The 17,622-nt window shown below is 33.9% G+C and overlaps 3 protein-coding genes across 3 annotated transcripts; 1 reads left to right on the top strand and 2 right to left on the bottom strand.

Annotated features, from left to right (window-relative positions):
• LOC105164937 (BRCA1-associated protein) lies at nt 1,053–6,005 on the bottom strand. Its single transcript, XM_011083782.2, has 12 exons — nt 5,710–6,005; nt 5,291–5,406; nt 5,105–5,213; nt 4,890–5,004; nt 4,135–4,232; nt 3,570–3,676; nt 3,230–3,446; nt 3,064–3,117; nt 2,668–2,817; nt 2,434–2,498; nt 1,550–1,604; nt 1,053–1,413 (listed from the first exon to the last, which is right to left on the bottom strand). Exons 1-12 carry the CDS (start codon nt 5,926–5,928, stop codon nt 1,255–1,257), a joined length of 1,464 nt encoding a protein of 487 aa, XP_011082084.1. The 5' UTR covers nt 5,929–6,005; the 3' UTR covers nt 1,053–1,254.
• LOC105166794 (putative UPF0481 protein At3g02645) lies at nt 6,544–8,257 on the bottom strand. Its single transcript, XM_020694866.1, has 2 exons — nt 7,782–8,257; nt 6,544–7,736 (listed from the first exon to the last, which is right to left on the bottom strand). Exons 1-2 carry the CDS (start codon nt 8,242–8,244, stop codon nt 6,577–6,579), a joined length of 1,623 nt encoding a protein of 540 aa, XP_020550525.1. The 5' UTR covers nt 8,245–8,257; the 3' UTR covers nt 6,544–6,576.
• Nucleotides 15,168–16,981, top strand: LOC105166785 (putative UPF0481 protein At3g02645). Its single transcript, XM_011086271.2, has one exon. It carries the CDS (start codon nt 15,199–15,201, stop codon nt 16,894–16,896), a length of 1,698 nt encoding a protein of 565 aa, XP_011084573.1. The 5' UTR covers nt 15,168–15,198; the 3' UTR covers nt 16,897–16,981.

Below are 17,622 nucleotides of genomic sequence, written 5' to 3'. Positions count from 1 at the left end.
GACAAACTTCCCCCTTTCCCCCTGGTGCCATTGTTGCTCCCCTCTCCCTTCTCTCCTACCGTCGCCCCAGCCTCGTCCACCCCTTCCCCTCATCACAGTTGCCGCTTCCTTTCTCCTCTAATTTTTTGAATTTTTTTTATTAATACTAATCGTTGCGACACTTTATCTTGCGTGCATATAATAATATATCTTCCGCACTTTAAAATATATTATACATAAAAATATATATAAAATAATATATTACAATTAGAAAAAGAAAATTAATTTATAAGTTAATATAAGATTTAAGAAGTTGCATAAGTAGTTATCTTATCAGTTAAATGGCATTTTTGACTTCAAATAAAATTGATGCGGCGGTGTCATTAATTGCTGTTTATGAGTGTGGAGGCCTTTTTATTTTGTAATAGTACAGATTATATTATATATTGTATATACATATATATGTGTGTATGAATAATTACACTTAGTTTTTTTGTAAAAAACTATTTCAATATAATTATTAATATTTTATCTATATATTTTATATATATTTATATATAATTCTTATTTTTATAATTTATATAAAATAAATCATCGATCAAATTCAAATAAATATGAACTATTGATTTTATATATTAATATGAATTGCAGATCTATATAAAAAAGATTTAGGCCATTAATATGTTTATATAAATCTCAATCGTAATATATATACATATATGTATAGATGATCTAACAATTCATATTTAGAGATACAAAAAATCATTTTAAAGATAAAATTTAATCAAAATTGTGCCCAGAAGATGTGTTGCACACATCATGCCTTAAGGGGTATTTTGCTTATTTTCTTTAAAAACACAAGAAAGTAAATTGAATTATCATTCATAAGAGAATATTTTATCACTTTCAAATAACACCGGGAGCAGACATTTTGCCCGTTAGAAAACGCGAGGACAATTGAACCAATACGATTTTCTCAAGAAAACGCGGTTCTTCTGCAATGAGATCCTAATTCTCTTTTCCTCTCTCTAATCGATTTGCATGAGGAGCAAAGTAAGGATTTTGGTGCCTGATACCGAGTAAGAAATGGCATTTCCAAAGCTAGTATTTCCCAGCTATATTCATCACTGAGCAACAAGAAGCAATACTACACTATCTCCTTAATAATTTCCATCAATATCTGTGCGTCGAACAATTCAAGAGTCTGTATATCCAATGACCAAGGTTTCTGCTAGTGCAGCCAAGATCGAAGGAAATTGATGGGTAACATTCAGTTTACCCTCTGTTTTTTCTTCGGTTGGTCGTTTTTGTGGACCCTCTGCTGCCATTTTCAGAAGATGATTCTGCAACTAAGGGCAAAATGGTACTGTCCTTCAGCTTGTTAGAGGGTTGCTCAGCACTCCCAGTTTCAAGGGATGCCATCATAACTCTTAGCTGAATGTCCTCGCATGAGATCAAAGATTCATCAGATACTTCTGATACTTTCGATCATTAACGAGTTTTGGAAAATATAGCAGTTTACAGATTATATAGGCAAAGGCCGAGATTGGAAAGAAAAAAAAAAGCATACCTGCTCCTCCAATTCTTCAATCTTTTCGTCCTTCAGTTTCAAAAGCTTTTTCTCCCTGACATTGATAAAAAGCTGACATATAAAATGCTTTGGGGAAAATACAAGTCCATGCCTAAGAGTTGAATCTAAAATGAGAATTGTGTTGAAAGAAGGGGTAAATGTTAGGATGGAAGTCTAATCTAATCAGCAAAAACTACTATGTCTGAGTTCCAGGAAACATACAATCCAATTCAATTTTCCATACATTGAGCATAACAAAGTTAAGTGGTTGGTAAATATATCTTCTTTTGTTGGTTTTCTCTCATGGTATTAAATTATTTAATAAAACATAAAAATTGGGCTGGGGTATTATGTTGATATGGAAAACCTTCTCATTGCAACATCACATCTGGGAGGCGATTTGGAACTCGACAGCTTTCTCTAAATACATGCTAAAAACCCCTCTTCAACCAAGTTACTAACCATAAAATGCACTACGTTCCAAGTATATCTTATTTGGAATAAGTTGTATCAAGTAGACAATGTTGAGGACCTCCAAAAAACCGACTTGATTAGTTCCACCTAGTAAAATCACCTTTATGGTGCATTTGGATTGATGGATTCAAATCCTTACAATTTTAAATTCAAAGAATTTGAAATCCTTCAACTCTCATTGTCAGCTATATTTTGTTGAATATTAATGGTTTCAAATTCTTTTGACTCAGCAAAACAAATCCATTAATCCAAATATTGCCTTAAGTAGAAGCTGCTGATTCTAGATAGTGACTAGTAGTATATTTAGCATATTTTCAAGTGAAAATCCATTACCTCATGAATGTAGCCAAAATGCAGGCAAAATATTATTTCTGCGGTTAGTATACTGGGTGAGAGAGTGAGTATATTACCTTTCTTCAATTTCTGCTATCTTAGATTCCCATATGCCTTGGTTCCTCAACAGATTTTCATTGATCTATATGAAAAGAAGCAACAGGATTAAGAACCACGAGTCAACGAGTCAGATAAACAACTCAGTGTAAAATGTTCTATATTTGTTAATTTTGAGACATCAGATATGTTATCTCAAACCCAAAAATTGTTTAATCATAGATGAAACAACAAATGTAGCCAAATTTACTCACATCATCAAGAAATCTCTTTTCTTCAATGAATTTGTCTAGCTTAGCCTGCAATTTCAACAATTTCGGGTTTTGACTCAGAGCTTTCTCAACAGCAACAGAAGATTCTCTTTCAGTGTCATCTTCGACTTCTTGCAGTAAAGACTCAAAGTACTGTGGTAAAAGTACAGTGAGTTTGCAGAGTAAGCGAACATGTTTATCATCTATAGTATATGATAGTTAATTTCGAAACAGTTGAAATAATAGACAACAAGAAACACTTCCAACGGCTAAGTCCAAGAAATATACAATCTCTACCATATTTTATTAAATGAGTTATCAGCTTGAGGAAAAAAGGATCCTTATTGGTTTGGTAGTAGATGAAACCCTTGTCATCAATGAACAGAGAGAGGAACCTACATTTTTTTGGTTCTCAAGTTGTGAAGTAAGAAGCTCATTGTACTCATTCACTATCTGCACCAGAAACATGACAATCATGAATGAATCACCAGCAATCAGAGAATGGAACCGAATAAAGACAAAATCATGATACACAAACGAAGAAAAGCATAAAGATGAAAATTACATATTCAACTTCACTTTCCAAAAGAGTGTCACTGTATCCATCATTGTTAGGCATGCAATGGTGGTTTAACTCAACCAGTTTTCCATCAGTTTTTGATTGGATCAACCGATGAACATAGTTGTCACCAACATAGTCCCACACTCGCTGCGTTTCCAGTTCAAGGGAATAGCAGTGTTGTGTTTCTTTCCAATGACTAATGGCATGTCCTTCCCTGTACCTATATCAAATTACACAATCAGAAGCTACATAATTGTTACTTTTTCCTTCAAACTCATTACTAAATATTTACTTGGATTTTTTATCAGGACATAGACTCTTTAGAGGAAAACAGATTTTATACCTCCCACAGCCTACAAAGCCACATATGACACACATCCAAAGATTTTCTGAAGTCTGGCAAGCATAACATATTGATTTCTCAGGCTGTTGCTGGCAATATCGACATACCTGAACAAGTTTCAATCAGTAAATACCAGTCTACATCCAAAGTCCAAAAGGCATGTTACAAATCAAGCAAACACACATGACGGAAAACTAGCTAAGCATGAGAAGGAGATAGAAACACCATAGATAAAAAAAATGTCAACTGCGGCATAATTGACTAACCCCATGGTTCCCGTTTAATCAAGAAAATTATAACATTTGAATAACTAGAGAACACCAATTTGTGCCCTTGACCCCACTTTAGTATGGGGTAGACTTGGTTTGAGTTAATTGTTAGACCAATGCACATCCCGTGCATCTACAAACAGTCAACCTTGACTTAACACATATCCCTGAAAGTCCTAGCAACAGTTAACCAGATCTCTTCAAATAACAAATCTTTATTTCATCCATCTCCACAAAAGCTTAGGCATGGTATCCCTAAATGATAACAAACATAATGGTGGTGCAATAGTACCCACCGGGCAAGAAGAATCTGTCCATCTAGAAATACAAGAGCAGTGAAAGGAGTGATTGCAGATTGTAGTAAGAATTCCACCTGTATCTTGGTCTAGTCTCTCTGCAAGAGGCATTGAGAAGAAAAATATAAACAGAAGCCAGTTTACTGAAAAACTCAAATGTAAAAAATAGACACATTTAAACAGTTGCTGGGAAGTTCAATTAGTTTTCATGCATTTAGAAATAATATGCATCAGTTATTCAGTATTATAAAGTAAAACATGAAAATGATATGCTAGACGAAATAGTAATACGTCAATGTCATTCATATGATTCAGAATCATAAGCTGGAAACTGCAACCGAAAATCAAATCTAAAAATATAAATTACTAATGCTGCCAAGTGATTCTGCCACCTTGAGTACCTAATACTGGTAGTCTCTTTTCTTTTAATCTTGTTCAGTTTATTGAAATCTAAACTGTATCTTCTGGTATAACATCAATTGTGGTTTAACAAATATCAGAAACCATGATGTTTTGACACTGAGCAAACATTCACATTCCATAAAGCAATGGCATCTGAACCAAAAAAATCATGCATTTCTCACATACAGGAGACAAATCAAGCACAGAGTGCAATGCTACTGTTGATCCGAATCTTCAATTAGCATTGTGAATCAAGTGGCAAACAAACATCCAAAATTTACAGCATTCCCTAGTCCTACAACTTATTGTTCTCCTTTCGGTAATGAAAGTGTAGAGAAAAAAAAAAAACATACCAAGACAAACAGGACAAGAGGGTTGCTCTATGGAGCTTGCAGGGGAATGCTGTGAGTGCTCAATAGATCCAGTATACTGTATGTCCACGGTGAAAAACATGCGGCAGGACTCCTCCTGTGTTCAACAAGATGAAAAATTAGGAACAAGGGCACACATTTACATAAAAGTCTTAAATGTTTTGGGGAAAAAAGACAACAACAAAGAGCAAAAATACCTCAAGAGATGAAAAACGCTTCCCATTGAAATGCTTGTAGAAAGAATCTGCGGAAGTTTGATTGTCAAACCTGATCAAAATACTGTAGCGATCCTCCATCCCCTCAGTCCTGAATTATCCCAGATCATAAAACTTACTATGTGATAGTGAAGGCACAAGTTCCTGCTACAAAATTCACAAACCAACCTGACAATTCGCATTTCCAACATGTGCTGAATGAATGAACCGCAGAACTTACAAAAATCTGCATACGTCATATGATTGGGCACCCCAAGTACAGAAATAAGAGGCTTTCTTTCAACCTAAAACGCGTTGAAGGGTACTTGAATTTAATCATTTATTAAGCAATTATGAGTAACTGTCAGACATTCAAATAAAAGATATAATTCTTGACAAATTGTCAACACCTGAGCGTTATGTGCACAACCAGATACATCATTTTACTTCTACCGGAGATAATGTTAACCCTATATAACAGTAACTACTCATTGAGCAGAGGAAACAGAAATTAGCTGCGACGAACTCTTTTTCTTCTTGCTACTACAATCTAAATATGGAGATAACTATACGGAAATCGAATAAGACAAATAGTAAATTCAGTTTACTGGAAATTGGGCGGAGGACGAAGCCACATCGTCGCGGTAGAGATGCATGACGCCTCTGATCTCCTCAATTCTAGGGTTTCCAGAAGAGAAATGCAACGCCTGAGCAGTCGCTGAGGTGGAAGAATCCCCGGTTGACCCCACGGCAGGGGGCGACCGGTACAAATCATCAGGCGAAGCTCCGGCAGCCGCGCTCGAACTAGTCGAAGTCTCTTCCAACATTCTATTCTTACTGCAACTTTCGCGCGAAATCGGTTTTCTTGTATATATAGGTTGCCGGGCTGAAATGGAATGGAGAAACTCCTCTGCCAAGTATTTTAAAGAAAAGTGAAAAAAAAAAAAAAAGAAAAAGAATCTCTTTCTGCATTTACTTTTAGCCGAATTTTCACTTCGGCCCCTTTACTTCTGAAAATTACATTACAGGGCTTATGAAATCACTTAATTTTCATTTTAGGGCAAGTTCTCTCTTTCCCATTTTCTTTCCTTTTTTTTAAATCTCTTTTGATAATCTTTCTGAATTCCACAAAAGTTACATTTGTGATAAGATAGCACCATATATGATGGAGATAGTGGTAATTTTAAAATATTTTAAAAAACATAATCCAACTATGTATATCATAATCTAAAAATGGGATGCATATAATCAATTCTCAGGTATGGTCTTCAAGTTTTGAACAGTTACCATAAGGGGAGATATTCAAGTTTAGGATTGAAAAATTCTTGAAAAGACTTACTTTTAACTCATGGCAGTCCATGACATTACTAAGTGCTGTTTTGCTGTCGCGTTTTATATATGAGTTCGCAAAGCTTTTGCTCATATGTTTCTTTCTCGTAATGGATTGGTTAAGGACAAACCTATGCATAACCCAATCAACCAAGGTTCTTGATAGGCACAACACGTGCTTGTAAAGCCATGAGCAACACCATCGCTATAGCAGCAAGAAACGTGAGAAACCTCCATGATCCAAACACATATTTCTTCATGTATTTCCCACATTTGACCTTCCCCACCCCACTATGATACTTGTTCACATCTTCAATCACCTTGTCCAAGAATGGCACTTTGGTCAATCTTATACACTTGCTCATCCCATTCCACAGATTAGCGACCTCCTCATCACTCTTCAAATGGTTCTTTATAATCCCTCTTTCACGAAGAAATTTGACATCCTGCTCTGTGTCGATGATCCCATTCATCAACTCAATATACCGAGCCAAAACTAACGGCCCTGACGCGGTGCAAGCCTCGTATGCTGCCAAGTTTCGCAGCACACCCTCAGAGTTCACGTCTAGACTGATTGTTGGGAGATAAAGAACGATGTTTTTGTTGTCAAATGTAATGGTTGAGATGCCTCCTTTGGTGGACTCAAAACGTACCCCTGCTTTGGAGAGCTCGGTTACAGAAGGGATTTTGATTTCCTCTAGCAATGGGGACTGCTGGTTTGTGATGCTATTCTTAGTACTTCCATCTTCATTTTTCTTCTCATCTTGGTCGAGGGAGCTGACGAAGTTCTCCACTGGTTCTTTAGTGGCTCTCAACATAGGTAGATTGGAGAGAAACATCAAAGGGGATTTCTCGATCATCTTGACAGGCTTGGAGAATATAATCTTCTTGATGAAGTTCAATGGTGCCTGGAAATTGAAAACTTTGCTCCACACCCTTCGAAGGTGTTGTTTGTCATGATGATCATCTGATATTGCTGCACACCATTCCTCAACTTGAACTACTTCCTCAACTGATCCTGAATTCTTGTAGGGAATTCCCTCCAATCTCGGCACACAGAGAAGGTATAGAACATCAAGCAAATGAGCACAATCTCTAACTTGGAAAACATTTGGTAAATCTTCCTCCACCATCTTGAATGGAGACAGCTCTTCACAGAGCCAGATCAACATACGAAACAGCGTCTCGTCCGCCTTCTCAGACGACGAAGATTGAAGCTCCAACAGTTTTCTCAGCACGAACAAAGGGATTTGGTTCTCAAGCATCGAAATATCTCTAAGAATTGCATTATGTGCAGCCTTATTCCCTGCCAACCCGATCAAATACGGCAATCTTGATGAAACGACATTACTCGTGGTTTCCTTGCCTAGTTTGACAGCACAAACTTGCAAGAATTCAAACAAGAAAGTCGCGTCCACAGCCATCATCCAAGCCAACGTCTCGCCGTTAAAGTTCAAGTACTTGTTGTAACAAGCACGAATCTTGAGTTCGAATTCCATTAGATGATTAACGAGACGTTGGAGCTTGAGATTTTGGAAGTCTTTCTGAGTTCTTCTGGCGGCAGCAAGCTTGTACCTCTCCATCTCACGGATTTCGGATCGGGTGCAATGGTAGGGACCGATAGCAACTTGTTGTGGGATGTAAGAATCGGGATGAATAGCCCGTAGGGGTTTGGGAACATTGAAGATCCGAATTGGGGTTTCAGTTTCTTCCTCGAGCTCTTCATCTAGAGCTCGACGAATCTGGCTGACCCATCGTTTCTCGTCGAAGTTCAGATTCGGGTTCGGACCCAATCTGGGTTGAGATGAAGACATGTTGAAGCTCAAAGCCTACGGGTTTGGGGAATGATATTGGTTTAGACAGCTGCATGAGAATTTATAGGACTTCATTTTATATTATAATTATACATATATATATATATATATCAATGATCCTAATTTATTTGTAACCCAAAGATTTTTGGACGAAGTTATGACTGATAGGGTATTTGGACGAGTGTGTAAGTTTTTCAAAATATTTTATAATGTGTTTGAGAGTTTATAAGTTATTGTAGATTATTTGATAATTTTTTTATAAAAATTTTATAAGGTCTAAAAATATAAAATTAGAGGCTTATAAGCTTTTTCAAAAAAAAAAAAAAAAAATAGGAGATGTCAACTTATTCTAAGATCTAAACAAATTCCTTAAAGTTAATTACAAATTTGTCATTATATATATTTTATAAGTTTTATAATCTTATTTTATCTAAACACCAAAAAAAAAAAATTATTGAGACGGAAATATTGGACGGTTCGTATTGGTTGCAAAATCCCTCCCAAATTTCCATGGTTTTGTAACACATTTTATTACCTTTTGATGGATTCCTTCGATAGACGAAGAATTTGCACAATCCGTCAGAAAAAAGAACTTGACATCGCAAATTCCGTCGGAAATTAGGAAGTGAAAGTACTTCCGTCACTAATCGTCGCAAATTTAGTCGGAAATATATATGTTTTGAGTATTGCGACTATCTTTCCAATGACAAATAAACTGTAGGAGAGTTCCGATAGAGTTTGTCACAGTTTAATTTTTTTTGCTACGGTAAGACTCCAAAAGGAATTTTGGACGACTAGTCGTCGCAACTTTCGTCCTAAATGTTATATTTGGGACGCTTTTTCCGACGGATTATGATGGTTGGGAATTTCAATTGCTATGTTGTCACGATTAAATTAAAACGTATTTTCCGACTATTCTGAAAGGAAATTGGGACGGATTCACATGTGTAGTCAGAAATCAGTTGAAAAATGTTGTCCGTGGGGGATTTGCATAATTGGTGTACCACAGTTGCCAAGAAAATGCTAAAATCTGCAACTGCAAAGGATGAATGCTGCTGTATCTTTCTAGTAATTTGTTTTGTTGGGACTAGGCTTGCAATTGGGTGGCTTTGAACAAGTAATTGAAATTGAACTTGAAAAGTTGCAGACAATCCTGCTTCTTAAAAGTTTTGAGGCATGATCAAGTCATTGGTTGAATTTGTAATGGTTGACTTTTATGACAAATTTATTTTGAGTTCCTTATTAAAAAGTGAGATTCTGCTGTTCAATGGATCTTATGGACAATGGCCACTCAAAATTTTCTTCCCTGTCCTTTTTGTGATGCTTATAAGCCCTGTTTGGGTCAAAGTATCATTACACTTCCCCATCAACTTTTTGTTGATTGATGGTGGAATAAGTAATGTGAGATGTTAATACCTTGCTGCTTGCAGTTGGCATGGATCTATGTGAAGGTTTAGTGTTAATCTTCTTTGCTACGTCCAATGGAACTGCTGCAAACCAATCCCAAATCCCAAAAGAATTTTTGGTTTGTGGAATTGAAGGTACGTATATTTTATATAATTCTTCTTACTAAAATTTGATATTACATTTATTTTTGTTGTCCTATGATGGGGATACCCTAATTTCTAGTCATAATACCAAAAATTTCTAGTCCCCGACAACGACCCTCTTACATTCTTGTTTTATCCTCAAGACCCTACATCAGATTTTGTTGGAGTACGTGGCTGTTAACGAGATCATTGCTCTAGGTCGCATATTTCGATCGAGATCATACTAGTAACCTAATTGTTTCTTGTCTTGCACTGTGTATATTGGTGGGATTGCCCAAACAAATCGATGCATAATATCTTCAACCACTACACAACCTTTTGGCTCAGTAAAATATTATCAGAAATCAAGATGGCATGTAAACAACCCAATTGGTTGGGGGACAACATTTGGCATGAGCTCTAGGCGTACTAGGATACTGATGAGTTCAAGGCAAAGTCGGCCAAGAATAAGACTAATCAGGTGGCCAACCCTGCAGCGGTCAGCACTGTCTATTGTGGTGGGTCCTCCTCAACTGGTATGCATAAAAAAAACTCGTAAGTAGATTTTATTATTTATTGACTAATAAATTTTATTTAATTACTTTTAGAAAACTTATCGAAAGCTGCCCGAGGAGCGTGTCTCTCAGCATGTGCCAGGAGAGGTGGCCTCACAAGATGGTATTGACTCAATTGTTCAAGAAAATCAGTTGTGGGCTGAGGAAGCTGGTGGGGATAAGATGTATGAGCTTATAAAATCTCCTATTGTGGAAATAAATCCTAAAAAATATTGTAAATTAAGCATTAAAAAAGTTAAAGAGTATTTAACAATAAATAAAAAAAATCAAAAGGTTGAAGTTGAAGTATTAGATAAACAACTTGATTAATATTATATTTTTACCAATAAATCACAAAAGTTATGAATGAGTTGTTTGTATATAACTTCTACTCTAAATTAACATAATTTAGATAGTTTCAAATTATAGATTGAAAGCATCACTTTTCAACGTATTGAACTTTAATGATAAATTGATAAGTACTTATTTTAATTGATTGTAACATGGGCTAAAATGCATGCTATATATACTTAGTCAAGTAACGTCTACCTAATTAATCAATGGGTTTCGTGTGGAAGGTACGTACGTAAGATGTAATTTAAACGTGGAGTTAAATAAATATAAAAGTACTTTGGAGATTAATGTATTATTATTATATGGGAAAAGAGAAGTTGGGTGAATTGTCACATTCTGGTGATAAAGACGACCTTATTGGATGTCTGATATTTCAAATCTTCAAACCCTGTAAAATTTTGAAATATTTATTTGGTATAGTATTAATTATTCATTATTTGACTTTAATAAATTAATAATATAGAAACATGCGACTGAAAAAACCGGGATTTTGTCGGCATGATGTAGTTATATTTTTGAGATAGTAGCCACTTGTGGTTACGGTTATCTAAGATTAAAGCTTAAATATATTTTTGGTTTCATAACTTAAATTATTTTGTATTTTTTAATTATTGATAATAGTATTTTGATTTAATATTTTTTTTTATTGGTGCTTATCTTTTTTGTCGGACAAATGCGGTGTATCATTATTTATTAAACGAAAACAAATCTCATGGATACTAAATGTAATTTTTCAAACTACATGAGGTCTATGTGTAATTAAATCAAACTTCAATGGAGGGAAGTGTAATTATCTCAAATTTTTATTTTTATATTAAAAATTATAATTTAAATAATATCAAAAGTTAAAAATGCTTGAAAATTGAAAAAATAAAATTGAAGTGTGTGAAGTATTTTAAAATTAAAGTTACAAGTCAAAAAAATAAAGTTGGAATATTTACAAAAATAGCTTAATATTTATAATTTTATGAGTAAGTTGCAGAAAATGACAGGGAATTATTTATAATTTTTATTTTAAATTAACTTAATTTAACTCAATTTGGAAGCATTAATATGAAAATTGACTTTAATTTGGTTTCATTTAACACCCACATCCCTTATTTCTCCCTACAAAATCAGTATTATTTATACAAAAATTTATACTTTTTGAAAAATATGTATACACCGTTTAAAAACATCAATACTATTATACAAATTATCCCTTCTTTTTAACTGTTAAGAGTGATTTTTATAATTATACAAAATATATGAATAATATGTGTAAATAAACCATAAACCAGAAAATATAAATTTAATTACTCGTATTATATTTCATTACAATATCCATAGGAAAGTTTTGAGCCAGTATTTTACTACAAGCAATAGTATATAATTGACTAAAAACTGATATGAAAGTAATTCGAATTTAATATTTCATAATCTATCTGAAAAAAGATATAAACTTCGCTTATCGAGTAGGGTTGATCATTAGCTATAATTGGATCTATTTAGCATTAATCACTTTGTCTATAATGAAAACTCTCATTTCTTTTGAAAATAAAAATAGATACCATTTTCTTATAATAGAAATATAAATTTTTTTCGTATTTCAACGTTTTAGTCCCTTAATTTTCTAGGGCAGCAAATGTCGCCGGAGTTTTCAAATATTTTTGAAAAAAACCACGTGCATCGCATGTGCTTTTTTTAATTTGGGACTTTTATTTCCATTGGTCAATTTCTACCAGCATAGAAGAAAATATTTGGTCTTATAATTTTTTGAATCTTGATGTTTTAGTCCATTATCTTTCTAGGCAGCAAATATTTCCTGTAACTTTTAATTTTTCATAATTTTGGCCCAGTAAATTGATCAATGGAAATAAAAGTCCCAAGATCGTAAAAAATTAAAAAGTTATAGAACTTATTTACTCTCCGACGAAAATAAAGGATTAAAATGCCAAAATACAAAATATACAAAACAAAAATTGTATTCAATACCCCTTGTTAAAGTAGCAATTCAAGAATAATTCTCAATCATTAGTTTTAAGAATAAAAAAATATAAAACATTAAGTTTTAAAAAATTATATAAAGTTTGGTGGTAGTCAAACTGGATACTTTAATTCAGGACGACAGGAATGAACTACCACTTCTGTTTAAGTATAACAAACAAAGTTTGGAATCTTTTATTTTAATACTACTTTGAATAAAATTAGATTAATAGATTAATTATAATATTCTTAGATTGTTTATATATTTTAAATAATGCCATTTCTTTTTTTTTTTCCTAATTTTTCTGTAAATTAAAATATTTGTTCAATGCTGGCGACTAATACAATGCAGTGATCATCTTTCATTTTAATTTTATTTTTTTACTAGCTAAACAATGAAAGCATTTCTCACGCTTACTATTCAGATTAAAATAAATTATCATGGCATTTTTTACAAACGTGCTGTGCTTAATTACCCGGCATTAGCCCCTGACGAGGTTTAGCTCAATTGACAAAGTTGAGGCTCATAATTTAAGGTTATGGATCCGAATTCTTACTAATGTGTGGGATATTCTTGTATTTTAATAGTATATAATTGTTCTAGTTTTCGATTGTTATTAGGTATAGAATTTGATACTAATGATTATATCAATTTATTCAAAAATAAAAATAATAGTTAATTGCTCTAATCTCAAAAGAATAAATAAATAAATAATACTCAATATCAGGAAAATTGTATTTTTCGTCCCATATTTTAAATTCTGTACATTAGTAACGAAATTCTCATCAACAATCCTGTAAATTATAAAAATTATATACTTTAGTTCTTTCATTAGATTTTATTAGTATTTTAATTGAAAATACTACGTATGCATGGTCGTTAACTTTTTAGCAATCTAAATTATAATAAACATAGTAATGGAATTCGATATAAGGGCTAAAAATGATTTTTTTTTTCTTATAATACATGGGATCATTAATAAGAATCCTATAAAATTTACTAGACAAAAAGCATGTTGATTCTAAGATATGGGACAAAAAATATTATTTCTTACAATTACGGCTATTTTTTCCCAAAAAAATAAAAAGAAAATTTGGGTTTAATAGCTAGTACTACTTATTCAAATATTTTTCAAGTGGTAACGCGAAGTATTTTATAATAAAAATTTATAAATTATTAAATTAAACACAATATATATGTTTTTTGTTTATGTACATTATTTTAGAATGTGCTGGATTTCAATTTTGTCGACTAAGTTTCATTAATGATAAATATATATATATATATATATATGCACAATTAAGAGTGGTGTCAATAACTTGTCATGAAAGAGAAGGATTTATTAAGCCGAAATCACTTACTAATCAAATTATTAATTAATAGGAATCTAATATAATAAAAAAATAGTGGTATAAAAAAGGATAACTTTGTTTTTTTGTATACTTTTCTTGATTCGTCGGTATTGCAGACTTTATGGAATGGATGGAAGTGGATAAGTATCCCTTCAACGTACGCTGTTTAGATCAATTGTATGTATACTTATTTACTAGGAATACCTTACATTTATTTAATTGCATGTTTAAATCACTATTCCTACTACCCAAAACAAACAATATTGATTATTTGATGCCTTATCTAAACGCTAGTAATTAACTTTATACGCCATGCTCTTTTAACCATTAACTACAAAAGAAGATGGATTATTCTTTACGCTATATATACGATGAAAAAAATATAATTTTTATCCTGTAATTTATTGGAAGTGATATTTTTTATTCTGCACAAATTGATTTGACAATTTAGTTATGAAATTTTAAATTTTTGAAGATTTTCGTCATTTTTTGCCGAAAAATTGCATGTAATTTACATATGACCCAATTATTGTAATTTTAGTCTTGTAACCTAAGGTACATTGATATTTTTAGTCTTGTAACTTAAGAAAATTGGATCTTTTGTCCTACACGAATTGATTTATAGGACCAAAATTGCAACTTAATTAGGTCATTTGCAAGTCTCGTCCAATTTTCGACCAAACAGACTAGAATTGCCAAAATTATAAGGTTACAGGACTAAAATACTGCTAAAATCAATTTGTACACGATAAAAAATATCACACCCTTAAGTTACAGGACTAAAATTATAATTTTTTCCTGTAAATCACTGTAGTTTAAAAGACTAATGATAAATTAATACTATCGTTCATGATCAAGCAAAATCAATATGAAAAACTTAATAGTTTTAATCATAACTAATCAATAGTTACCATGAACATTAGCTATATAATTAATTTTTTTAGCATCACTTGTAAAAATCGATTAGTAGTCATTGAAAAATTATAGTTGATTAGTATTTACAACGATATTTTATTCATAAGTATGATATATATAGCTATGATAAAAGTTGTATTTCTTGTAGCGTAATTAATTAAGTATAATTTTGTATGTTTCCAATTTAATACTAAAAACGAACTTCTATAAATTCTCATGCAGGCAGCGTCTGAAGTCTGACCCAATACAATTCTACAAACCAGCAGATCAGTTTGAATTCAAACATGTCTTCATATCAACGGAAATTGTCTCCGAACCCGAATCCGAGCTTCGACGAGAAACAATGGGTGATCCAGATTCGCCGAGCTCTAGATGAAGAGCTCGAGGAAGAAACTGAAACCCCAGTTCGGATCTTCACTGTTCCCAAACCGCTACTGGCCACTCATCCGGATTCTTACATCCCACACCAAGTATCAGTCGGGCCTTACCATTATACCCGACCGGAACTCCGCGAGATGGAGAGGTACAAGCTTGCTGCTGCCAAAAGAAATCACAAGGATTTCCAGAACCTCAAGCTCCAGTTTCTGGTCGACTGTTTAGTGGAACTCGAACCCAAGATTCGTGCTTGTTACAACAAGTACCTGATATTCAATGGCGAGACGTTGGCCTGGATGATGGCGGTGGACGTGTCTTTCTTGTTTGAGTTCTTGCAAGTTTGTGCAGTTAAACATGGCAACGAAACGGCGATGACTAACGTTGTTTCATCAAGATTTTCGTACTTGGTCGGGTTGGCAGGGAATAAGGCGGCACACAATGCGATCCTCAGAGATATTTCGATGCTTGAGAACCAAATCCCTCTGTTTGTGCTCAGAAAATTGTTGGAACTTGTGTTTTCGTCGTCTGAGAATGCGGATGAGACATTGCTTGTTATGCTAATGGGGTTCTGTGAAGAGCTTTCTCCATTCAGGATGGTGGAGGAAGACTTACCAAATATTTTCCAAGTTAGAGATTGTGCTCATTTGCTCGATGTTCTATACCGTTTTTGCGTGCCCAAATTGGAGGGATTTTCTTACATGAATTCAGAGTCAGTTGAAGAAGCGGTTCAAGTCAAGCAAGAATATTGTGGCGATGAACGTCGTGCAGCATCGGATGATGGTGAGGGACAGAAGGTATGGATGAAAGTTTTGAATTTCCAAGCACCGTTGAACTTCATCAAGAAGATTGTATTCTCCAAGCCCATGAAGATGATTGTGAGATTGCCTTGGACAATTCTTTCCAATCTACCTATATTGAAAGTCACGAAACAACTATTGGAGAACTTCTTCAATTCCTTGGATGAAAACGAGAAGAGCAATAATAAAGGTGGAAGTACTAAGAATAGCATCACACACAATCCCCCATTGCTAGAAGAAATCAAAATCCCTTCTGTAATGGAGCTTGCCAAGGCCGGGGTACGTTTTGAGCCCACCGAAGGAGGCATCTCAACCATAACATTCGACAACAAGAACGTCGTTCTGTATCTCCCAACCATCAGCCTAGACGTGAACTCTGAGGTCGTGCTGCGAAACTTGGTTGCATACGAGGCTTGCAGTGCGTGGGGGCCATTGGTGTTGGCTCGTTACACGGAGTTAATGAATGGGATCATCGACACAGAGGAGGACGCCAAGTTTCTTTGTGAAAGAGGGATCATAAGGAATCATTTGAAGAGTGATGGGGAGGTGGCTGATCTTTGGAATGGGATGAGCAAGTCTATCAGATTGACCAAAGTGCCATTCTTGGACAAGGTGATTGAAGATGTGAACAAGTATCATAATGGGATGTGGAAGGTTAAATGTGGGAAATACATGAAGAACTATGTGTTTGGATCATGGAGGATTCTCACATTTCTTGCTGCTATATTGATGTTGTTGTTTATGGCTTTACAAGCCTTTTGCTCTGTGTATAACTGCGCTCGTCTTGTACCTATAAAGGACCTCGATTAGGTTATATATAGGCTACTATATGTTTATATGTATATATAGTTAGGTAATTCTTTAATTTCTTGATCTCGAACATTCTAAAAATGAATTTGGGTTTATGTTTGCTTTTTCTTTAATCAATTCTGTTTTTATTTTCAGTTTTCAGTTCTCCATGTCAATATATTTTTATTGAGAATGCGTATAAACAAACATGTATTCACTTAAATTAATATTTTGAAAATTGAAAACATAGACAATTAATATGATTAATTTAAAACATTGATCCCTCCAACAATATATGGCTGAATCAAATGATATGGTATGTGAATAACATTTGTTGAGCCGATGAATGATTAACTCTAAGCAATTCTTGGGTGGTATTAACAGAATTTAATCTGTTTATGAAACTCCATCAACATTTCATATTATCAATCAAAATTTTGGTTTGTTGATACAGACATGGTTGGAGCAAGAAAGGGGCTCCGAGGAAGATGAACATTTTCTGTCTGCCATTCTGTTGATGCTGAACCAAACAAGTACAAATAATAGAAATAGGATCTGGCATCTCAAGTGTCTAAATCATAGCCCTTTGTATTTATTATTCCTAATAACAACTTTTGTCTATACATATAATTCCCTTTGATTCTTTTCATCCAGATGGGCTTCATAAGCTGGGCCTTGGGCCGTTGGCCCATTATCAAATATTTCTTCAGCAGACTTCATTTCACGGATGTGGGCTCAACAGGCTTA

Source organism: Sesamum indicum, linkage group LG1 (assembly GCF_000512975.1).
Source record: "Sesamum indicum cultivar Zhongzhi No. 13 linkage group LG1, S_indicum_v1.0, whole genome shotgun sequence".
NCBI classification, from domain to species: domain Eukaryota; kingdom Viridiplantae; phylum Streptophyta; class Magnoliopsida; order Lamiales; family Pedaliaceae; genus Sesamum; species Sesamum indicum.
Note: the sequence above shows the minus strand (reverse complement) of the source record. Positions and strands in the feature narration are given on the sequence as shown.